At 39.7% G+C, this 25,823-nt stretch overlaps 1 protein-coding gene across 2 annotated transcripts in view; it reads left to right on the top strand.

Annotated features, from left to right (window-relative positions):
- Window positions 1-25,823, top strand: part of FBN1 (fibrillin 1) — a 225,546-nt gene that overhangs the window by 38,951 nt on the left and 160,772 nt on the right. For both annotated transcript variants that reach the window (XM_053928326.1, XM_024567296.3), the window contains exons 5-6: window positions 6,531-6,626; window positions 9,760-9,855. In XM_053928326.1, coding sequence (XP_053784301.1) covers window positions 6,531-6,626; window positions 9,760-9,855 — 192 coding nt within the window. The remainder of the gene's footprint in view (window positions 1-6,530; window positions 6,627-9,759; window positions 9,856-25,823) is intronic.

The raw sequence follows: 25,823 nt of genomic DNA, 5'->3' as shown, positions 1-25,823 counted from the left end.
ATCTTCTTAAATAATATATTATTATAACAGATGTTCCCTAAATTTTATATTTTAGAATTTGGAGATCAATTTCATGCTCATCTTGTTTTATTCTTTATGCTTTTAAAAAAGATTTTAAAGTTAAACTTCTTATTTTGAGATAACTATGGATTCATATCAAGTTGTAAGAAATAATACATAGAGATCCAGGGTACCTTTTGCCCAGCTTCCCCCATGTTAACAACTTGTGAAACTAGTGCAATATCACAACCAAGATAATGACATTGATATAGTCAGGATATAGAATTTTTATCACCACCAGGATTCTTTATGTTACCCTCTTATAGTCATTTCCTCCTGCCTCTACATTCTCCTGAATCCCGATGATCACTAATTTATTTTCCAATTCTATAATTTTGTCATTTCAATAATGTTTTAAAAATGGAACCACATAGTATGTAACCTGTTGGGATTGGCTTTTCTTTCACTCAGCATAATTCTCTGGAGATTCATTCTGGTTGTATGTATCAATAGTTTGTTCCCTTTTATTGCTGAGTAACATTACATGCTCTGCACCACAGTTTGTTTAGTTGTTCAACCACTGAGGGACATCTGGGTTACTTACAGTTTGGGGGGGTTATTTAAACAAAGTTGCTATGAACATTCATGTAAGGTTTTTGTGTGTACACAAGTCTTCATTTCTCCAGGATAAATTCCCAGGAATGAAATTGCTGGGTTGTTAATTGCATATTTAGCTTTTTAAGAAACTGTCAGACTGCTTTTGGAGTGGCTGTACCATTTTACATTCTCACCAGCAATGTATAAATGACCTAATTTCTCTGCATCCTCACCAGCTTTTGGAGTTGTCACTATTTTTCATTTTAGCTATGCTGATGGGTATGCAGTGATATCTCAGTGTGGTTTTAATTTGCATGTCCCTACTGGGTTATATGTTGAATGTCATTTCATGTGCCTGTTTGTCACTTGCATATTTCTTAGGTGAAATGTCTCTTTGGGCTTTTACCTAGGTTCTAATTGGATTGCTTGCTATTTTACTACTTTGAGAGTTCTTTGTATATTTGAAGTACTAATGTTTGTCAAGTTTGTGATTTACAAATATTTTCCTCCACTCTGTAGCTTGTTTTTTAAATTTTCTAGTAGTTTTTCACAGAAGTATCAACCTTTTTAAATTTGATGAATACAGTTTATCAAATTTCCCTTTAATAGATTTTACTTTTGGTGTCAAGTCTAACAGCTTTGCCTAGCCTTAGATCCTGAAGGTTTTCTCTATTTTCCCCCCTAAAACTTACATAGTTTTACATTTTACACTTGTCTCTGTGATCCATGTTGAGACACTTTAAGTATGAGATGTGAGGTTGAGATATAGGCTTAATTGAGACCTCTGATGTCCACTTGCTCCAACAATATTAATTTCTGAAAAGACTATCCTTTGTCCATTAAATGACTTTTGCCAAAAATCAGTTGGCCATATTTATGTAGATCTATTTCTGGGTTCTCTATTTTGTTCATTGATCTGTAGGTCTGTCCCTTCTTCAGTACTATACAGTCTTGATTGCTACAGCCTTATGATGCCTTGAAAGTTGAGTAGACTCATTCCTTTCACTTTATTCTTTTCTTATTTTTAATTTTATTTATCAAAATTATTTTATTGTTGTTCAAGTACAGTTGTCTGCATTTAGCCCCCATGACAATCCCCCCACCCCAGCCATCCCCACCTCCCTCCCCTGCTTCCACCCCGCCCCTTGGTTTTGTCCATGTGTCTTTTATAGTTGTTCCTGCTTTCACTTTATTCTTCTTTTTAAAAATTGTTTTAGCTCTTCTAGTTCCTTTGCCTTTTCACATAAATTTTAGATCAATCTTGTCCATATCTACAAAAAATGCTTCTGGCATTTTGATAGGAATTGTGTTAAACCTGTGTGTCAATTTGGGAAGTATTGACATCTTTACTATGTGGAACTCCTTTCACTTTGTTAAATTTTGTCATTTTCAATTCACTTCAATTCAGTGAGAATTTTGGGTGTTTGTGCTTCCAATACGAATCCAACCACGAAGGTTATAGAAGGCCAGGGTAACAATTCTGGAGCAGTGTGTTGTTAGAGCATCTGAGTGAGTGCGGTGCAACTGCAGGCTGAAAGTATAATGACTCTCCAGGCATGGGAAGGTGCTGTAGCTAGTCTGCAAGAAGTGACTCTTTGAAATGGTTTTTAGGGACGTGTGGGATTTATATGGACAGGGAGAAAATGAGTGGGAAGAATCTGCTCAGACTGGTCCACAGAAATGATTGAGTTCTTTGCTTTCTAGTCTGCCTCTGTGGAAGTACCTTTATCACTGCTATCATATAACTTGCCTTTCTCTGAACCTTTTCTAGTTCTGCTAGTTTTTTTTTTTTTTGAGGTATTTTAAGTTGCTCTTCTGAGTGGTGTGTCTTTAGACAGCACGGGGTATTTATGGACTTGAGTAGAATGTTTTTGCTGTTGTCTCACTGCCCCGTCCTCCAAGCTGTGGCAGTAAATGCCTAGAAAAAAAGGCTCCACAACTTTTCATAAGGAGAGATCTCCTCTTCTGTGTAAGACCAAAACTCATCTGCTTATGTTTGCTCCCCTGCTCAGTCTTCCTAGAGCATAGAGGCCAAGTCTCCTCCCAGGAGCAGAGAGCAGACTCCTCCAGCAGCCACCTTCTTTGGCACCCATTGTTAGGATGCTCAGCACAGTACCAAAGAGTGGCTGCTGATGTCAGGAGAAAGGGACATTTCCACAAGGAGCTACCCAAACCTCAGCATGACGACAGGAATAGGAAGGTGCCAGAACTCAATACTGATTAGACCACCCAAGAGCACCAAAGAGTTAAGTCAAGTAGAAAGTGATGCACCATTGCAAGAACATGTCACACACATTCTGAAACACCATCAAGGGCTCGCTATTCCTCCTGTATGAAGAACGACCTCCATCTCTCAGCATTCAAAGCCCCCCTCGGGGGGGGGGCATGGGCCTTTGAGAGCTCCTTTGCAAACTCCTAATATGTCGTATGACTCAGTCCCCGATCTACTCCATCAGTCTTTCATTCACTCAACAAATATTTCTGCATGCCTACTATGTGCCATACAAAATGCCAGGCACTTTGTTTTTGCTGGTCTCTTTGTGGACTTTCCTCTTTAACCTGTCTCTTTGTCTCTTTTAACTCAACTCCCAACATAAAACAGACCCAGTTCTCACCAAATACTGAGATCCTACTTATCTCCAAGACCCATTGCAAATGTCTCTTTTTCCCTTCGATCTTTTCTGATTCCTGTTCTTGCCTCCCTCTAGAAATGAGCCCTCTTTCCTCTGACTCCAGAGTACTTTATACATCTCTTTGGAAATGTATATTATATATCCAAACCTATTTTTAAAGTTATTTCTCCTATCCTCAGCCCATTTGTCTAAGAGCTTCTTAAGAGTGGGAAGCATCAAGATTATTAACTACATCCTCACAAGTGCTCAGAGTAATCTAGTCCTTGCCTATTTGTAGATGCTCTTTAAAATGTTACTAAATTATAAAACTTTACTAAATCTATTTATGTAAACCATACAACCTGATAATGATATCAAGAGATATGCTCAAAAACTGAGACGGAATTTGTCCTTTGTGTCCTAAGCACTTCCACAGCCCCAAGTGGGTTGCTATTAAATATATTTTTATCTTCATTTCTCCATGTATAAAAGCAGAAATAAGTCCTTTGTTGGAGAATTGTTATAGAAGTCAAGAAACCCAGGAAACTGATGAAAACAAACTGTTATTTTTAGGTTCCTATGATTCTATTAAAACGTCTCAGCCAAAATGCTTTTTAACTAAAAAATTATCTTCAAGTACACAAAAGAAATTATTTGGTGAATATTTGGATAGTATTCTAAGTAGGTCAGGAAAAGGTGTATAGTTGCTTTAAAATTTGAAGTTAAACTTAGCTTCATCCTATCTTAGCAAAACAGAGAGGACTGGGAAAAGCACAGGAAATGATGTCATCTGTCAAGCAGCATTGGAACTCAACCCACAAACTGATTTCAATTAAAGTGGCTCATGCCAAAAGCTAATTTCCATTCCCACATGAGCAACAACACCATTTAGCTACTTTGAGATAAAAAAGCTAACAGTAGTTTAAATAGTGACTTTACATTATTTGTTCAAATTAAAAAATAGAATGAATTCTTCTTTCCAGGAAAAATGGCAAGTTTATATGTAAATATAATAAATACAATAAAAACCTAATTTGTTTTTATATGTTTTCTGCCCTGCCTTTCAAGTGAACCTTTTCCAGCATAAAATATTCTTTCTCCTTTAAAATATAACACCACTTGGTCATACTTATGAAAAATAAGGCATGTTAGTCCAATGGTCCAAAAGGGTCGATGAATCACGGGTCCCTGGGCCAGGGAGCAAGCTCATCAACAGATAATAGGATCTTAATCACACCTGCTTTGCTATAAAAGTGTTTACCAAAGACACTGAGTTCTCTGTGAATCAGATCTTTAGGGGAGAGCAAATACTCAAGACTTCACTACACAGCAGGAACAGTTCAGAGTTTAGAGAGTATATGTATGCAAATTGGTTTTCTTTTTGACTGAGTTCTGTCATTGATGCATATTCTAACTTTGATGTCAACAAGAATTCCAGATGTCTGACAATTTGGAGACTAAGTCCAATGTCTCTAAAAAGGCCAATTGAAAAATAAGAACTCTACTTAAACCCATAAAGATGGTCTAACTTTATTGGATGCTCTACATAAGTCAGATTGTGTTCCTAAACCCAATCTGGGGAGATTGTACCAGAAACGCAAATACTGGGGGAGCCCAAGTGTCAGTGTGCAGGCCCGTGCTCCCACAGGAGGCTCATGAGGCCCCCATGAGGACTTCCCCAAAGGGTCTCAAGTAAGGCTCAACATCCTAGAACTAACAGGAAAGGTTGCCATTAACCTGTATCCATGTAGGATCCCAAATGAATTTTGTTTGTTCCAGATGTCAGTCAGTCTTTCAGTCATTCAACAAATACTGACTGAACCGCCTTCTATTTGACAGGCTTCAGGAAGAGGAAACTTTCCCTTTTTTTCACCTTTGCAAACCATATTATTTATTTATTTATTTATCTATTTATTTATTTATTTTGCTTTTTAAATTTTTAATTAACCTTTATTGTATTTTTTCCATTACTATTTAGTTCCCTTATACCTTCCTACCCCCAGCATTCACCACACTATTGTCCATGTCCACGAGTCCTTTTTCCTTTATGCTCAATCCCTCCACCCCCTCACTGCCCCCCCTCCCCAGCTGTCATCCTGCTCTCCATCTATGAGTCTGTCCCCATTTTCCTTCTAAGTTCAGTTTGTTCATTTGATGCCACATATGAGCATTTGTATACCACACATGGTATTTATCTTTCTCTGACTGGCTTATTACCTTAGCATAATGTTCTCCAGGTAAAGTAGTTTCAAGTACTGTTGCAAAGGGTAAAATTTTCTTCTTTTTTATGGGTGAGGAGTATTCCATTGTGGAAACTTTCTTTACATTAAATCCTAGTACAGATTAATTCTTTGTTTTTAATTATATTTTATGGATTACGCTATTACAGTTATCCTGACTTTTCCCCCTTTGCCACCCTCCACCCAACAAGCCTCACTCCTTCAGGCAATCCCCCCCATCATAGTTCATGTCCATGGGTCATGTGTATAAGTTCTTTGGCTACTCCATTTCCTATACTGTACTTTACATCCCCATGGCTATTCTGTGGCTACCTATTTGTACTTCCTAATCCCCTCACCTCTTCACCCATCCCCCACAACCCCCTCCCATCTTGCAACCATCAAAATGCTCTCTGTATCCATGATTCTGTCTCTGTTCTTCTTGTTTGCTTACTTTGTTTTTTACATTCAATTGTTGATAGATACATATTTTTTGCCATTTTATTGTTCATAGTTTTGATCTTCTTTTTCTTAAATAAGTCCCTTTTACATTTCATATAAAAATGGTTTGGTGATGATGAACTCCTTTAGTTTTTTTCTTGTCTGGGAAACTCTTTATTGGCCCTTCAATGCTAAAGGATAGCTTTGCTAAGTAAAGCAATCTTGGCTATAGGTCCCTGCTTTTCATGACTTTGAATATTTCTTGCCAATCCCTTCTAGCCTGCAAAGTTTCTTTTGAGAAATCAGCTGATAGCCTTATAGGAACTCCCCTGTAGGTAACTAACTGCTTTTCCTCTTGCTGCTTTGAAGATTGTCTCTTTATCTTTAACCTTTGGCATATTAATTATAATGTATCTTAGAGCCTGTAGCATGATTAGAGTAAATATCAAAGAAACAATTACATGCACTGTAAATTATTTTACACACACAAAAGATAACATGTTTAGCATTTCAGTTAGGTCACCTCTGAATAAATATATGAATCTTGATAAATCATTTTATTTTTTCTTTAAATTGCTGCAAATCAACTCATGTGTACTGTTGCAACCTATGTACTTAAATTGCAAAATTAATTATTCTTTTTTTCTTTTTCCTTTTCAAGTCCAACACTGTAATATTCGCTGTATGAATGGAGGTAGCTGCAGTGACGATCACTGTGTATGCCCGAAAGGATACATAGGGACTCACTGTGGACAACGTAAGTAAATCAGAGTTGTAAGTATTCTAAGAGTTGTAAGTTGGTTACATAGACAGATATGTAGACAGATATGTAGACCAGAAGAATACAGAGATAAGCACTGATGAATTTTATTTGATTACCTGGGACCTGATATTTTTACAGAAGTCCAGAGACTCTTACAGGTGAGCAGGTCACTTACTCAACACACTTAGCACCAGATTTCTGATAGGAACACTGGGAATGGGGTGTTTGATTCATTTTCCTTTTGTTTATCTTCACCACCGCACTTAGCTCATCTCTTTGATTTACAGTCACCACCGAGGGTGCAGAATTGCTCATTCCATCTGTGTACCTTCCATCTGATCACTGAACATCTCCACCTGTATTTTCAAGAATCATCTCAAATAAAGTATTTCAAAAATCAGTCTCTTCTTTCTCCTCAAACATGTCCTTTCTCTTGACTAATGGTATCTGCATCTCTCTCTAGTTTTCCGGTCTTGATTCTGCTCTGTAATAGGTATGATATGGTGTTCAGTTAGTTGGTTCACTCTTGAATACTGTTCCCTGAGTGTTTGTTCTCTGTCAGTCCATGTGCTTTGCAGAAGCTCCAAATTTCTTTTTAAAAGCTTATTTTTTTATTACACCAAGGCAAATACATATACTCCTTAGAAAATTTGGAAAAGCTAAAAAATATAAAAAATAAAATTATCTATAACTCCATCATTTCAGATATTACCTTCTAGTCTTTTAATGCATATTTGGTACATGAGAACTTATCCTTTGCATACTATTCCATACTAGCTGTTCACTCAGCATTTTATTAGAAGTATGTTCCATGTTATTAAGCATTTTAAAATATATTTTAGTGGTCATATAATACTCCATTATATGTATGTTTTACTGTTATTTAATGAATTCTTAATGATGAGTGTTTATTCATGTTGTTTCCAGTTTTTGCCATTGTATGTGTGTATAGCTGGTATGATTAATAATGCTATTAACAATAAACCAAAAATAACGCCCTCATGACTGCCCATGCACTGCAGTGACTGAGCGCTGTGCAGCTCACTGGAGTGGTCTGGAGAAGAGAAAAGGCAGGACGGCCTACCCAGTGAGCGAGACCAGCTGTGCCTCGAGGGTCAGTTAGGGGTACTTGTCAGATGATGGAAGATGGGCCTTCTAGGCAGATGGCCAGCAGGGGCCAAAGTACTGGAAGATGACAAAGCACGGGATGTTGAGTGTGGAAGGTGGTTGGTGTTGCTAGAGCTTCAGGACAAAGGGAAGTGATGGGAAGAGAGGTCAGGTCAGAACGGGAGTCATGTGCCAGGTTTTGAGGGTCCTTATGCATACCATATTTTCATCCAAAGTGAGCCAGGGAAGGGGAGTGAGAGAACAACCACCAACGGCCAGAACAACAACATTCATCTGTTGAGTTATTTACTCTATGCTTCCTCTATACTAAGCACATTTTCAAACTCTTCACATGTATTAACTCATTTACAATAACAACAGCCCTTTGAGTTCCAGGCCTTTATTACCTTCTAACAGATGAGGAAACTAGGGCACTGGGACTTTAGTAACTTGTCTAAGGCTCCACAGGGAGTAATCGGCAGAGCTGGAATTTGAAACCAAGCAGTCTGACTTCAGAGCCCATGCATTCAATGCTATGAAACACTGCTTGTACACTTACAAAGGTTTCCAATGAGAAAGATCACTGGGGCTGGAGTGTGGAGGTTGGACTGGAGGAGAAGAAGCAGGAAGAAGGAAGGTTATTATCAAGACCATGGCTAGAAAGAAGGTCGGCTGTGAATGGTTTCAAAGGCATTTTTGGAAAAAGGATCAGAAGGAGCTGCTATGCATCTCCTCTGCTCCCTGTGATGTCCTCAAGAGAGTTTAGCCCAGAGCCTAACGCACAACAGGTATCACAGCTGGAGGCTGTTGGCCAACTAAGCTCCTTAGCGTGGGTTCTCTTGGAGGGAGATCTGAGTGGCTGAGCTGCGTGACTGCCACATGGGAATAAGCAAAATGCATGGGGACTGTACGAAGGAGGAATTAACTTAAATGGAGGTATTAGGGAAGCCTCATAGAGGAGTGAGATTTGAGCTGGGCTTTGAAGAGCAGGTGGGACTGGAACATTTGGTGGGGAAGAACCTACCACCTGTGGAGAACGATGCCTAGGGAGAGGCCATGCATGAAAGCGTTGCAGGAAATTGTAGAGAGAGAGAGAGCTGTTCAGGGCATGGGCTTTCAGTTCCTACTTTAATACATCTTTTGACATGTAAAATGTCTCTCTCTCAAGCATCTCTGGACTTATTTCACCAATAGTTTCCATAGATTCTGTTATAAGCCTCATTGAGTCTCTAGGATGGAGTGTAAATTTCTGAATGTCAGTATTATTGTTTTGTTGTTTGCAATTAATTGTGTGACTTTAACATGCCACCTTTCTGTAGGGTGACCGCAGAGGGGCCAAAGTTGCCCTTCTGGAAATTAAATGTAAATCATAAACAAAAGAGTCACCTTGCTAACATACAGTTTCCATTCAGTTATGTCTTTTTTAAAAGATTAAAGATTTTTTCCAATTACAGTTGACGTACAACATTATGTTAGTTTCAAGTACAACAACGACTACACATTTACATAACTTACGAAGTGATCCACCCTCATAAGTCTAGGCCCGGTGACACCACACCTAGTTATTGCAGTGTTATTGACTGCAGTCCCCGTGCTGTACTTCACACCCCTGTGACTGTTTCTACAGTCAGCAATTCCTATGTCTTCATCCCTTCCCCCCTCTCAGCCAGCCCCTCAGCTCCCCTCCCATCTGGCAGCCATCACAGTGTTCCCTGTATCTGTGAGTTCAGGGACGCCCTTTATAAACCACCACTTTAGAGGCAGAACTGAAAGCATTGCTCCTTGCTTCCTGGATTGAAGCTGTCAGCGTGAACACAGGTACAAACCTGTTTCAGGCAGTGTTACTTTAAGAGTTTCGGAGGGACATAGGAGGAGCTGGGACTAATAGAGTAACTGTTGGAAACACATACCAGGGTGATTATTTCGATTTTTTATCGTCCTTTTAGGGGACTGTATGTGTCATTTCATCAGCATCTACTCGCAGGGAAAGGCGCTCAGCTTCTCTCTCCTTGTTTTACAGCGGTCTGTGAGAGTGGCTGTCTCAACGGAGGCAGGTGTGTGGCTCCAAATCGATGTGCATGCACGTATGGCTTTACTGGACCCCAGTGTGAAAGAGGTAAGTCTTAAAAGTGAATTAGTACCGAGACGTTCTGGTGGCTGAAGCTGTCATTGGTTTAAACCCACACTGGGTTTGTGCGGCTACTTCAGGACTTCTGCTGAACTTTGAGGGGCTTTTTGAATTGTCACCGGGGACATTCCCAGGATGACAAGACAGTGGACTTAAATCTATGTATGTTATTAAGTAATTCTTTCCAGTGGACTCTGGGACTCAGTAGTGAGCATGTGCATAAGTACCAGTTGGCATCAAGATAAAAGAAGGAGAATTTTCCATAAGGGTAATGATTGAGCTCATTATTATCCTAGTAAATTAGAGAAATGGCTCCAAACAAAACATCTGTATGGGAAGGGAAAACTTTAGAGTGAAGAAAAACATACCTAAAGATCTGTTAGGACCTATCGGAGGCCGTAGTTTCTTTTCATTGCTCTTCCTCTTATAATTATTTTCTATAAATTTACACTTACGGTTTTCCTGATTGCTGCTTTCTTTCCCCGCTACCCGCAGACCATTTTTATCTTCTTTCTGCTTGGGCCTTGTGTAACCAGTGAATCTGTTCATTACCTAAACTCAGTGGTGCATTAGGTCAGCATTTGTTATTAGTACTTAAATGAGTTCAGTGCCTGTTTCGGTAACAACAACACAAGCTAGTTGTGTATCACCATAGTTACTGTCAACAAGACTATGGGGAATCACACTTTCTTTTGCCACCTTGCCTCAGAATGCAGACCATTTAAAATCTTGTAAATTCTCTTAAACACAGTGCATGATGAGTAGATGAGACGTCTCAAGGTAAGGAAAAAATGGAGAATGAGGGAGATAGATCTGAACTTGGAGATGGGGAGGATAATGATGAATAAGCTTGGGGAAGAAGAGAATAAAAGAAAGATATTGAGAAAACACAAAGAGAACCAAAGGAACCAGGAGAGCATTGAGCTAAAGAAATTAAAGGCAAGAAGGAGTTCAAGAAATAGCTTGGCAATTGTTCAACTCTTCTAAGGGGCAAGAAAGAATAAAAGTCACAAAGAGGCCCTTTGATGTAATAACGGGTGATGGTACTGGATACTTGGGATGTGCCAGGCAGTGTGCTGAACTCCACTTTGGTGATTTGCAACAACCTTATGAAGAAAGTCCTATTATGAGTCACACGTTACAGAGGTGTAAACAGGGGCAGAGGGAGGTCAAATAGCTTATTCAAGGTCAGACAGCTTGTAAGTGGTACAACCAAAAACTGGACCCTGCCAGTTTGGCTCATAAGCCTGTACGTGGAATCACTGTGCTATGCTTGCATTTCACTGGGAAGGGGTCATTAGTAACCACAGAGAGTTTACTGAAGAACAGTAGAAGAAACCTAGAGCTATGAGTTTTAAAGTAGAAGTAACAGATTTTTAAAAAGCCCTTCAAGAAATTTGGCTAGGTAGGTGATTTTTAATCTCTGGTAGAGTTGAGCTAAGTTCATTTTAAATTATTTTAAAAACCAAGGGAAAGGAATCTTGACTATTGCTTGGGTGTATCTAATGTAGGGTTTTGGGATATTTTTCTGTTTGATTGATTTCGATATTTTAAGGATTAACAACCCACTCATGGCAAGAGGGTGATTCCTGTCTGTTCGCAGTGCATATAAGTGGAGTCTAAAGGCCAGAACTGACATTCGTAAATGTAGACAGGACACAAATATTGTCATTTAGTGCAGCTGCCATGGAAGATTATATAGTTCGTCTGCGATATTACAACTGTTCAAACCCTATTTGGAACCACATTTGGGGATTACCTTTACAGAGTCAGCAATACATTCAAATGAGTATGTGACCTTTTTATTTCTCTTTCTGGGAGGCATTTGTGTTTTTAGAAACAACCTAAAATAGTGCCAGTTCTACTGACCGCAGTGGAGAGTCAAACACTTCACTTGTTTGGGGTCAAACACTGATTTAGATTAGAAAGCAGTGAAAAGAATCCTCTCGCATGACTCTTACAGCACATGGAATTGGATTAATGTTTTCATGTCAAACTTTATGTGAACCAGACGATGAAGCCTTTTGGAAGCATAAATGCTCATAACAAAAAGTTTTCTTTTGTGAGTCCATCTGGAGCTCCTCACCATGCGCCATCTGAACGTAAGCGTGGACACGGACTCTTCTGGATTCTAATTCATTTGTTCAGTGTTGAATTTCCACCCAGGTCTACACTGTGAAGACAATATTTGGATTTTTGCCAAATCAAGAACGTCTGTTGGCTATTTTGCTGGCTGTTAGTTGATAAAGTATAGGGGAAAGCATTGTGGAACTGACAGCTTTAAGAGAAAGAACAGTGGGGCGAACATGGAGTAGAATAAAAATGAAAGTGTTGTGATAATCCTCACTCTTCAGAGGAGCAGAACAATGGAAGGGGACCTAAGTTTTTCTTCTTCCTATTTGCCTCCTTTATGGAATTCTAGTGTTAATGGAGCTGGACAAGGTTTATTTAAAGTTTTGTTCTCATATGTAGAGTTGGTATTAAGAAACTTTTTAAAAATCATAACTTAGATTCTCTAATGATAAAAAATGATAATTTTGCAGAGATCTTTTTAAATGTTTTATTGAGCAATTTTCAAAAAGCAATTCTTTAACTATTGGTAGGCATTTATTTTGTAAGTCCAGGAAAGCTTCATTGTGTCTAATGAATGGAGAGGACTAACATGTAATGATCCAAATACGTAATAACCAGGTAATGCATTCAGACCCGTTGACCTCATAAAAGGAAAGTAGAAACGTGGCCTTCTCACAGAGCACCCACTGTACAGAATGCTTCATGGAATCAGGAGATGATTCTCTCAATGCTCCCCCCACGCCCCCAGAAGGCATTAATGAAATGTAGCTTTCTCTCTCTTTCTCTTTCTCTGCAAGTAAGTTTTACAGAGCTGCATTTCTGACACTAATTTTATATAATTTTACGTTTTAGGTGGCTATTATTAAAGTTCCTAGAGTAAATGCCACAGGCCAACTCCCATTCTCAATGTGCCTTTGGAGGGCAGAGCTCTGTGAACTGGGCAATTTTTTCTCTTGAAGGTAACAAGCTATAAACTGTTGTTGCTAAAGTATGTGGAAGCCCTCTGTGAGCCTCACTTTTCATATTCAGTTAAATGGAAACTTAATACCAGTGTGCAGATAGCAGAGACAAAATGCCCTAAATGTTACCACGCATCTAAATTGCAACATTTGGCAGTTGGTGGATCATTGAATAAACTTGATTTTCCTAGAATAGTTCCAGGAAATACATCTGTTGACCCAGACATTCAGTTTTTGTGGTTGAGTAACTGTATGCACATAGGGAACATATGCTACCAAGCCTCTCAAGGCTGCACATGCCTGGTGTGAATACGCAGGACCGGTGGGATGCTGTCGTGAAGCAGTTCAATTTTTGTCTCCCACTCTCTGTCCCCCTTAGCCCACTCAGTAGGCAGCTATTCCTCTGCTGGTAGGTGAGATTTTCTGGTTTCTTTCAGAATTTCTCCCTTGTGGGATAATGTGAGCAAAGATGCCTAAGTTCTTATCAGTTGTTTGCAGTTTCTTTCGTCCAGTGGTAAAGGATCTAAGCCCACTCCACATCAACTTTCCCTTGCAGTGCCACACAACTAGTGGGCAGAAAACACACGCATTTTTTGGCCACAATATATTGCTGGAATACAAACCAACTTGGACAGTAGCAGCCTCTCCCTTGCACCATGTCTGAGCATCTGGCCAGCCAGTTTCCACCACTAGACAGTCCCCGGGGGCGTCCAAACTGCAGTGGATACATATCGTGTAGTCTGAGCAGTCTCCTGAGACCCCCCACCCCCCATCCTTCGTGACTCATCGTCATAGTGCTGTCGGCCCCCAGTTTCTCAGAGAGAGCTAGTGACAGCTCAGCTCTTGCCCAAGTTACCCTGCTTCCATCTCTTCCTACCTCTGACGCTTTGAAACTCTCAGTATGCAGAGGTTTTAAGAGCTCTGTGATCACATTGTCATCACCTCCTTTGCAAATTCTGATCATAACATCACACTGGATTGAGAATGTGGTATCTGTTGTCTTGGTGCATCAGTGGAAGTATTTATTTTAACATCCTCTTCGATTATCAAAGCAAAGAGTTTAATATAGCTATTAAACTTGATAAAAGATTTAGTATCATGGTTTCAACTTCAAAGACAATTTTCCAACTTTATTGTTTTTTTAGCACTATGAACTTAAAAAAATGAAACTAGTTTTTATAAGTTAGTAGCCATATTTAACATTTGGACCACTTTTTAGTCTTGGGTGCTCGAAACACTAGAGCAGCCTTGACCAACAGAAATGTAATGTGAGCCACATAAGTAATTGTAACTTATCTGGTCACCACATGAAAACATAAAGAGAAACATAGAATTAATTTTAACAATGTATTTTATTTAACCCAACATATCCAAGTTTTATTTTGATCTCTCCTCAGTGTTGAGAATTATTAATGAGATATTTGTATTTCTTCCACGCTACATTTCTGAACTTCAGCGCATGTGTTACTCCACATGTCAGTTTGCGCCACCTGACAGCCGTGTGGGGCTGTTGGACAGCACAGCTCTAGAACTTGGCTTCTAGTAACATCACCGCGTCACCTAAGGTCTCAATGAAGTCTCCAATTTTCCTTTTTCCTGCTGCTTCTTAACTTTTAATACAGCAACATTTTAGAGAGTTAGAACCTGTGTTGATATTTAAAAGTAAACCAATAAAAAAAAATCTAGAGACTTCAGATTAGAATCTAATTTCTCAAGATATCTAAGTGGACCTTTGTTTAAATGTAAGTGATGAGCAAAATCTTTTGCAGTCATGTTATTTAGATATAATAATGATAGCATATATTCACAAAGGCTTGGTGTTGAGCTAGGCACTACGACGGAATCAAGAAGGATTACGTGGTTTTTGTCATCAGTGTCTTCCAATCATTTTTTGGAAAGATAGAAGTACATATAGGAAATAATAAAATCACTCAACATGGTGGAGATTTTACTGGACAGAGCAGAGGAGGGAAAGTGCAGGTAAAGGGAAAAGAGAGCACGAAGGCACCGAGGCTGGCACTGCCTGGGGAAGAGGGAGCCACAGCCACCCTCCGGAGGCCCTTGCTCTGCCAGCTTCCTCAGTGGCAGCCCCCCATGGGAAGGAGGGGAAGTGTGGTGTCACCCTGCTCTGTTTCGAAGAGCGAAGGGTGTATCTGAAACCTCTCTGGTGCCCTCTGTTCTACTGAACTGTGCTTCAGCACGGTACCTGTAAGATCAGAATGTGGGGATTTAAAAAATCCTCTTTTGTGTGTATAAATTAGTGGGTGGACTGGTCTATTTCTGAAACTGCTTTGGCTTAATCCTGGATAGCAGTCTGGAGACCCCTCTCAATTTTACACGCTCAACTGAGAGTCCTTGAGAACATGCAGCATTTACGTTCTCCAGTAGTTACGGCCTCCAGAGAGTCTGCTGTTTTGGTTTATGAATGTATACTGAGCAAATATGTGAGGCTTTGTGGTCCAGATGATGTACTTTTTGGAGAACATTAGACCTATGGGGATTCCATGAGATGAAGTTTCCGTGGTTGATAGCGTTTTGGAAACTCTACACCATGTCCGATTCTTGGAGAGGCACTAGCACGCTAGCTCTTGGGAGCCCTACCGGAAGGTAACTGTTTTTACTTAGGTTAACCCAGCACTTTCAAATCAATTAATTTTATCACTGCCCCCCCCCCCCCCCCACACACAGACCTTTCCTTCAACTCCTTTAACATCCTCATCCTAAAGATCTGGAGTCTGATTTTGACAGTTATTTTAAAAGTTATTTGTCATTGCCATAACAACATCTTTGTATTCTAGATAGGTCTTTTAAATCCATATATGATTCCCATCTATAGATGAATATTTGTCCAAATGTCTAGAGGATTTGAAGGAAGATCTTCATCATAGAGTAACTCACTTTTTGTGTTCCTAAGAGGATTCATTTGACCATAAATTAGGGCAATAGGAAACACCCATTCTCTGGGGTTTGGTTCTTTAATACTCTAAAGTATCACCAAGGCAAGCTGAATTATCTCATTAAATAGCGATACATTCCTAATTCTGAAAGGTTTAGTGTAGTTGGCATGTATGCTGTCTGATTCTTACCAGCCCTTGGGTGTATTACTTACGAGAACTGGGAGTATCAGATATTCCTGGAGCTAGAGCTCCCTTTTCTAGATTGGTTACTTTTCTTTCAAGGTCAGGCTGAAGGCTTATTCCTTCCTCAGGCCTTTCATTAAAGCCCATCAATTTCCACACAACTTCGCTGACATCACCACCTCTGGCCGCCTGGACCCCATCCACGTTTCTATTTGACGGTCAATGCCTCTGTTAAACATTTGGTCTTTGTCATTTACTTTATGGATTACATCAGCTATTTTAGTATTTTTATTCCTCTAATGAATTCTTGTTGTTCTTGCATTGTATTACACTTTAAAATAATTGGGTGACCCAGTCCTTGTCTTTGGGGATGATGGTTTTTAATGATATTTACTAAGAGGTAAGGAATAAGTATATTCACCTTTTTAAATGTACATTCATTGATTCTTATGTTCACATACTTACATCGTAATAAAATGGTCTAGAATCAATCTGCTTTCATGGCTTTTGGGAAACCTTATAAGCAAGTTATAATATTTTAAGTTTCCTTAAAAATATTTTCTTCACCAAATGAAATACTGATGACCTATTAATTTAAAAACACAAATATATATATATATATATATATTTATATAAACATGAACATGTACACAAATATGAATAGATGCAAATATATATGATATATATTTTTCAGTATTTCCTCTACAAAGTAAATTCAGCCTGTCAGACCCCATGATATGGGAATTATGAATGTGGTTAATCTAGGTCTAGTTTGGGGGCCAATAAAATGCTGGTTTCTATCTAAGTCTTCTGGCCAGGCTATGGTGCTTCCAATAGATCAGAAAAAACAAAACAAAACAAAACGATGTCTCATCCTTCTTCCTATGTCTTGAATACCAAGCCCAATGCTGTGAAGAGAGTAACTGTTTATTAAATCTCTGTTGGTTTACTTAATTTAACTGTGGGATATGGAGGTCGATGAGAGATAGTATTTAAATGTTAAATGTATTTGTTAGTACAACATTTTTTAAAAAAGATACTCTTGAATGGCAATACCTACACATATGCCTGTATTTCATAAGGAAACATGAGTCTAGATATTGATACTTGAAATGTGTGGGAAGTGAATTCTGTGGGACACGTGAAAAGAAATGCCTTCCGGCTTTCCTTCCGTATTCCCCCAGCAGCAGTCCCTTCTGTCTGACCTGTTTCAGAAGAGCTTTGTAAGTAGACAGTACATAGGGGTATTTATTTCCTCAGGAAATAAAGAATGTTCTAATGGTGCAATTCATGAAATAGGCCCATTTCTCTCTGTGTCCCTGGAGAAACTTTGTCTTCTTGCCTACCTTCCCCTTGAAGACATTGCCGAACCTCACTGATGCAGGACACTCAACCAGGCCAAAGGGGAAGGCTTTCATGTTTGGGGACAAATTTTACCCAAATTGAAAAAAAATTTTTTTAAATAGCTATGCATTAACTCTTAGGGATTATTTCTTCCCTAAAGTCCCAGTGAAAAAAGCTCATATTTTATTACGAATTTCAGTGACATAGTCTTTAAATTTTAAACTAGTGAACCTTAATAGACAAAGGCAAAGCTGTGACCCTCTAGATACAAATTTTGATTTATTCTTTGTATAATGATTTGAAAGCATCACTTGAAAAGTTAGGGGTACTTTGGAACTCTTCTTGTACTAGTGGAAAAATGAAAAGCAGAGGCATGGATACATCTTAATGACATATACTCGCTTTGCAAAGCAAGACGTCATAGAAAGTTGAATTGCCCTCTTTGAGGAAAACAACCCTTAAACACCATAGGAAAATCTCTAATTTAAAAAAAAATAGCATGATTTGGGATTAGATAAAGCTATTTCTTTTCAGACCTTATTTAGGCTTCATTTCTTTCTGCAGAGTTTCTCCGCACTGCCAAGCCGAACAGCTATCAGAAAACCAAACAAAAGGCAGTGATTCCCAGAGGTCACTGCCGCCTTCCCCTGAGCCGCCCTGAAGCGTGCGCAGGAACCCCTGTTCTCATGGCTCCTGGGTTGTTATTCTTTGTTTTCTATGAATGAGAGGAAATGGTAGGGAAATTATTTTCAAGACTAAATTTTACAGCAAAGGAGTCCTCCCAACATGTCAGTATTACATGACAACAATTTTAATGTTTTAATTAAAATGCCTAATTAAGAGACACATTTAAAAAAAAAAACGGCCTGACAATTCCCAGAAAACTGGTTAAGAAGTGGGACTCTGAAGAAAGCCCTGCTGTTCGCTGACAGTGGGGCAGTTGCTGCGTGGGGCTCAGCCAGCTCCCTTCTCTGTGCAGTGGGGACAGCTCTAGCTGTGTAGTGAGGCTGCTGGAGAGACTCAGTGGCACGACACGCAGAGTGCCCAGTACAGGGCCTGGCACACACATAGTGCACGTTTCATAAGCATCTGCTGTTAACCTTCTCCTTCTCATGAGAGGGAGAGTAATCTTGGTTGAAAGTGTTGTTTCATAAACAGTGTTTCAACTGTCGCCAACATGAGACCTGAACCGGAAGCCCCATCATGGCTTTGTTTTCCACTGGAAGCTCTTGCTATTTTACTAGAACAACATGGTTTTTGCTTCTCTTACTCAGGTTAAGCCCAGCATTTTTACTTGAATATCATGTCAACCACATGCTTTTCTTTAATACACACCTAAATCATTGCAATTGTTAGAAAGGCTGAAACTCCAAGGGTGCAAATTGTAATAAAGGAAGGAGAAAGTGAAGGAGTGAGTGACAGCCATTTCCATAAAATGCCGTGGTGACTGTAGCCCTGGGAACCATTTGTTGTCACAGCAACTACCTGGAGGAGATTACTAGAAGGCTTTTGTTTACCCAAGCAGCCCCACACGGGGACACAGGAGGGGAAGCGAACTTGTCCCTTCGGGAAAGGCCTGCAGTGAGGTGTAAAAAGTACTCGGCTGTTTTAGAAACATGGCATTCTAAAATCAACAAGAGATCATAGAAACTGAACCATCAGCAAAATAAAATGAACACCTCTATAAAGTATATATTTGGCTTTGTAGATTGGTATGAAAACTGCGTCTATTAATATGGCATTAAGCAGTTTAGGGATATGTGGGGTGGTGCTTTTACATATAAAATCCACGTCATTCTTTTTTATGTATCTGTCTGTGTATCTATGTATCGATCTGTATATAACTTTATCTTTTCTTTTTTTAGTTTTGTTTTTCAATTACAGTTTACACTCTATATTACTTTGTATTAGTTTCAGGTGTACTAGGTAGTGATTAGATAATAGTGTACTTTACAAAGCGTTTCCCCCAATATTTCCAGCACCCCGCTGGTGCCGTACCGAGCTGGTACAACATTAGTGACTCTCCTCCCTCTGCTGCACTTTATGTCCCTGTAGCTGTTCTGTAACTACAATTAGTACTTCTTACTCCCTTCACCTTTGCCACACAGTCCCACAACCCCCTTCCTCTCCGGCAACCACCAGTCTGTTTTCTGTGTCTAGGAGTTGGATTCAATTTTGTTTGTTCATTAATTTTGTTCTTTAAATTCTATATACAAGTGAAATCACATGGCCATTCTTGAGGCAACTTTTGTAAAAAAGGACCGAGAGTGCTAGTCTCAGAGGATTAAAGCTAGAAGAGCCTAAACATTGGGGTTATTTTAAATGCAGAAATTTCAAACCTCACTCATTAGAGTTCATTTTATTAAATGTGTCCATAAAAAAGATATGATATTAAGCTGAAAAAAATTGTTCTTTTTTAAAATATATTTTATTTTTTATTGTTGTTGTCCCCATTTTCCCCTCATTACTGTCCCCCATGAAAAGACACTGTTCTGAGAAAACGAGAAGAGACGCAAGTCTATCCACGTGCATCTGTTATGTCCCAGGCACTGTGCACGTGAAACACGCCCCCACCTCCTGGAGCTACATGCTGGTGGGGAAGCAGAGAGTAAGCAAGTCAACACAGAGACACCTGCATGCCAATGTGGTTCTGAAGGAAGTGAAGGAACGTGGACGGTGTGAGGGCAGAGAAGAATGACACATGTGGGCCTGTGTACAGGGAGGCTCTGGAGGATGAGAAGTCGCCAGCTGTGTGAATAGTGAGGGGAAGTTTTCTAAGTAGAAGGAAGACTATGTGGCGAGGTTCTAGGATGGTGCCAGTATTCAAGGAACTAAAAGAAAGCCTGCCTGTGTGGACAGAGTCCAGGCGGTGAGGGAGAGCAACGGGACGTGAGGTCTGAGAAGCAAGCGGTCAGGCTGCACAGCTGATGGCTCATGTTGTCTGCGAGAATCTGCCGTAAAGAGCCCCCCAATACTGGCTCAATTAAGGTGGAAGAGTTCTTCCTGTAGGTTTCCAGTGCTCTTCAAAACTGGAGGGATCTTGAGTTTTCTGTAACTTAACACGGCTTTCTCTCTAATCCTTGTGTTTCTATAAAGAATCTGACCCCTAGCTTTCCTCCAGGAAAGTGACTAAACTGAAACTTAGAAACCCTTAAAATACATAAAACAAGTACGCCATAAAAATGGTTTGCTCAGGCACCAAGCATTTTGAGATAATGCATGCTTTCGAGTGGACGCATGCAGACCTGTCCCCAGGGAATGCCGTTGGATGTCATAATAGCAATTCTGGTATCAGTAAATCTTTTACTGTTTGGATAAGTCATGGCTACCACGTCTGTCACTAGATGTGTTTGTAATGGTTTTTATGAACAATAACAACAACCACCTAGCAACATAGTATTTGGTCATGTCATTTTTATAATCACACATGTAGTTTTGTGAACTTTGGTAGGATGAATTCTTACCGTCTCTAATATATCTTGAAAATTAAACAGCCAATATCGTTGGAGGCCCACTGTGCACAGCACGTGGAATCAAGCTGCACGGTGTGTGGCTTTACGTGAGAGTGATGCTCGGTGTCTTGGGCTCGTTTTTTATTACTTTTCTGCCCCACGAGGGAAGGGACTGACCTGTCTTGCTCTCATTTTGTCTGCAATGTAGGGGACACAGAGTAGCTCAGGAAGTATGTGTTGACTAGATAAATGAATGACTAAATAGTTTTAAGGCTCAGTTTATTTCTTAAATTTCTTGAACTCAGATAAGAAATGAATGATCTTCCATCTCTACTTTCAATGGATAGCTTTCCCTTTGATCTTTTAAAACACGACTAGTTTCAAATACAGCCAAATGAATGCTGTGCAGCGCTGAGACCTCCGAGAAGCCCAAGTTTCGCAATCCCTCCCGCCTATGCAGGGCTCTGGAGACCATACACACTGTCTCCGCTGGTCCTTGGAGCAGTCTTGACAGAACCTATTTTACAGTTAAGGAAACTGAATGTGGAAGGACCCTCTATGCCTCTTCTAAGGCAGGTGTCTAGGACTCAGCCTAGACTAGGGTGCACCATGTCCTCCAACAAATACTTGCCTGCTTTTAGAGCCACAGTCAGCTCTAGCATTATTTTTAGCTGTTATTAATTATCCTTTTATTTTAGTTCTAATTTTGTTCTTTCTTCCTCTCCATCTCACACACCCCTTTGATTCTCTTTTGGCTGCTAATACTTGGCTATTGCCATTCTCTGTGTCTCAGTCTCTAGATCAAGTTTTGAAATTCTGAATTTTAAGTGACTGAGCCAATCTTTTTGATTGGATTTGTTGCAGGGGAGCTCGTCTTTAATTGTAAGTAGATATTGTATGACGAGTAACTCTTTTGCCCAGGCTGTGTTGAGTATGCTGATGGGTGTGGGAGCCTGGCTGGCACTGAGCTGTGAATAGAATAGGAAGACGGTGGGGTCCTGGCAGAGCCTGAGAACACGGAGGCACCGAGCATCTGGATGTACAAATGAATGTTTTGCTGCTGTGTTGCTCTGCCTAGGATGCCCTCCTGGTGTAGTTTCTATAAGTGTGAAGTCAGACCAGGGCATTGGAGTACCTGTTTAGGGAAGGGCTGAGAATTGGTTTCCTTTTGTGATCAGTTTGTTTTACTGATGCACATGTCAGGAGACTTGCAGTGTCTCTCAGAAAAGTGCCTGGGAGTTTATAGTAGGGGAGTCGTCTTCTCTAGAGCGTGGGCTCCTCGAGAATAGGAACTTTTGCCTGTTTGTCACAGTGCCTAGGATTATACCTGGCACACAGTAGATGCTCAATAAATATTTGTTGAGTAAAAGAATGGTTCTAGCAATGGTTCCAGCCTTTCACTTTTAGCAACAGGACCAGGTTCAGAGTGGACGACGTGATTTGCTGGTGCACTGGTCTACCGGAGTTCTGAGCTGAATCTCTCTTAGTTCAATTACTTAATGACAGCAAGCTCTAGCCGAGTTGGAGTTGGCATCCGAGTCTTTCCTGTGACACTGTGCGTGCAGTTCTGTTCACTGTTTCAGTGGGTGGTTTCCTACCCCTCTGATACACTATACCTCATTATGATATTGTAATTGGCTTTAGTTTAACTCTGCAAAATAGAATAGTGACTGCAGCTTATCTGTGGCTGAAAATAGGGGTATGAGAATGAAAAGAATTAAAGTGGATTGCTTTGGGTAGCCTGAAGTGACATTGATTAATATGCTATCAATTTTCTTCCCCTGAGAAACATTTGGTCACAAGGAGATCTGGCTTTCAGAAGAAACTTAAATTTGGGTGTGAGGCTTTTGGCATAGTCTCGTATCATTGGAATGGCCAGCACAGATTTTGTTTCTTTTTCCCATGCCTGACCATGGCTGCTCAGAAAGGCTCTGTGCAGTCTTCTGACTGTAGAGTTGTCCGTTTTCCATAGGCTGTGCATTATCTTGCCAAGTTCCACTGAAAAGCCAATCTGTGGAGTGCACTTGGGCAGAATATATCACTATGTGAAGCACTTCAGAAAGCCTGGAAAGCTCGTGTCAGAGGGGATATACTGTGGAATTTCCAAGGAGAGGCTACGAGAGAGAGACTGATTGATTGATCTCCAAAGGGCAGGGGGTGTATTTCGTGTTTCATAGTGCTAGGGGACTGCAGACTTTTAACGGATGCTTTTCAATTGCCTCAAGAAATACAAATGTCACGTTTGTTAGATGTTTAAGAACTAATGGTCCAAAAGACTTTTTTTTTTTTTTAATCCATCGTGTGTGCATAGTGGCTGTTTGTTCTTCTCTGATAGTGTCACAGTGGGTAGACGTGAGGGTCTGTCGGCTGACAAGCAAATGAAAAAACTGGAGAGGAAGAAAAAAATCAAAATAAAATGTTGGATTGAGAAACACCAAGAAAAGGTGGATGTTTCAGGTTTTCTTTCATAATGTCAGTAACTGTAAAAAAAAAAAGATAAGCAGAAATGTCATTAGCTATCTCTTCAATTTTAAACTTAACATTTTAGAGCTATCCACTCACTGACTCTCATTTCGTCTTTAAGTTCTCATTATACAATATTAAACACATTCCAGAAACTTCCTCTTCACTAAATAAGTAGAAAATTCTAACATGAGATTATGCTATCACTGCAAGTATTCTCATCCAAAATATTTCAAAGACCTTACAGGGCAGGCCAATTACTGCCTTGGGAAAAAAGGAAGAACTCGTTCCTTCACCCCTCACAAATTTGTCCCTAGGCTCTTATTATTTGGGCTCTTTTTACCCCGTTATCTTTAACAAATTCATTCCATCTTAGAATAACATTGGTTTTAATATAGAATGAACTGATTTTAGAATAAATAAGTTATTTATTTAATGGACTTCTTTTTTGACCTTGGGAAGTTACTACTGATAATAACTCTCTTAGTCCTAATGGTTACTGAAAAGAAGTGCAGCCTGTCACACTTAGGACACTTTACACGGATGGAGGCTAAATGTGTACAGGTTTGTTTAGGTGTGGAACAGGCCCTTATTGAATGGGAGTACTTTCTATGGCATAGAAGCCCGAAAGAGCCTGATATATCACTTAATTTTTTCCCCTTGGTGCTTGGTGAAGGGATGGAACACTGGGTGCTCTTTCCTTACGTGACTCTTCTCTGGGTTGGTGTGGACTGAAATAAGACTTAGACACTACTTCAAAGAAGACACATCTGAGGCAGAAGATTGCCAAAATATTTTCCTCCTTGTTCTTCAGAGTCCTGAGCTGTTCCAGATATCCAGAGGTTTTAGAAACCTAGCCTCTGGGAAATTGAGCTTATATAGAAAATTAAAAAATAAAAATACCAACTCTCTTCCTCCCCTGCTGTTTTGAGAGGGTGATAGAATGATAGGTTCAACTGTATTGTAGTTGAAACTACAATATAACAAGAAAAAAGAAGGGCCATTATTAAAATTAAGCAACTGGCCTAGCAGTAATCATATAACTAGTTTGCTTAATACATGGAATTATTCCTCAATCTAATTAATGTGGCATTTTTAAGAATGGATTTTTGCCAAGAAACTACCTGTTGCGAACATGTAAAGAGGAACTTCTTACCACTCTCTACTATAATTGCTCCATTCAGACATTTACCATGACCCCACAAGACTGGGTAGTGCTCCCGGTGACACCTCTAGTGCTCACACCGCGTTGGCCTTTGCCTGCCCTCCTCCCAAAGCCACGCTCACCACTCGGTACACGGTCACTGAAAGTATCTAAAGCTTTAGCAAGCTGGAGGTGCAATTTGCAGCTGACATATTTTACTTAAAAATAAATCACAGGATGCACTTTGGAGAGCACAGGTTTAGGAATGGAACATTAACAAAGGGTACGTCAAACCGCAAATACTTCTAAGTCCATCCAATTCAAAGTATTTCCACACAAGCTTGAAGAAATGACGTTACCAGCAAAAGCATTGTCTTGTCCGTAACTTCCTGTCATTGCCCCGTGAACTTTCTGAGCGTACACATGGAGGCAGGTACCCTGTTCTGTTCGCCTTGGGGAGTTGAATTTTCTTCCTTGTTTTCCCTTTTAATGAATGAGCTGAAAATGAATGTGACCCATGTGCCAAGCTTAGAAGGTATGATTTTAAAATATTTGTTCTCCTCAAATACTTGAACAAATAGAATCACTTTCGACTCCCTAATCCCATTCCTGGCCAAAAACACACATTCTAATCTTCAAATTCTTTTTGTAGACAGAGTTTTCCCAACATTGTTTGTTGGTATAAATAGCAATATTATTTTAGTAACAAGTCCGTGGTAACAGCTTAATTTCATTTTGAATTGAATTGTTAAGCTATACAAATCAATCACTGGGTGCCAACTGAAGATGGCTTTCTCAAGACATATGTCATACATAAACTAGTCTTAATCATACATGCCACCTCAGGCCTTATGGGAAGGGGTTGCAAATCGGATGACCGGGCTGCGTTAGCCAGCTCACTTCCCAACGTTCGTAATTTGATTCATGTGTTATGGAGAGTCACCAACACATGAAATAGAAAAGTAAAAATCACACTGTTGAGTAATCACAAGCTGTTGACTAATCTCCAGGGAAGGCGGGGCAATGAGCATTCTTTCGACCACTTAATTTAAGAAAGAACAGGCTCTGTTTATTTAAGAGGCTAGTTTGTCTGTTTTCTGATTGCATTCTTATTGTGAAAATGCCAGAAAGTATTACAACGGATAAAATGAGGAAAAAAATAAAGATTAATTTAAGAGGGCCAGGAAAGAGTGGTGGTAGATGTTGGAATGTTTCCTTGGAGTTAATCAGTGGTTCATAAAATACTTTTTTATCTTGAGAACTGAGTTTCTGATTCAAGTTACACAGGAGAAAATATTAGTTGGCCTGAGAAAGGAAAAACCTTGGTTCACATCAATTTGTGCACAGATGCCTTTATCATGGGAAAATTGTCATTGGAGGTTCCAGTCTTGTGCACATGGTTCTGACCCAGTTATTTCTGTATTGCAAGTGCTCAGAGGAG

Source organism: Desmodus rotundus, chromosome 7 (genome assembly GCF_022682495.2).
Source record: "Desmodus rotundus isolate HL8 chromosome 7, HLdesRot8A.1, whole genome shotgun sequence".
Classification (NCBI taxonomy): Eukaryota; Metazoa; Chordata; class Mammalia; order Chiroptera; family Phyllostomidae; genus Desmodus; species Desmodus rotundus.
The sequence above is the reverse complement of the archived record's forward strand: the minus strand, read 5'-3'. Positions and strand labels throughout refer to the sequence as shown.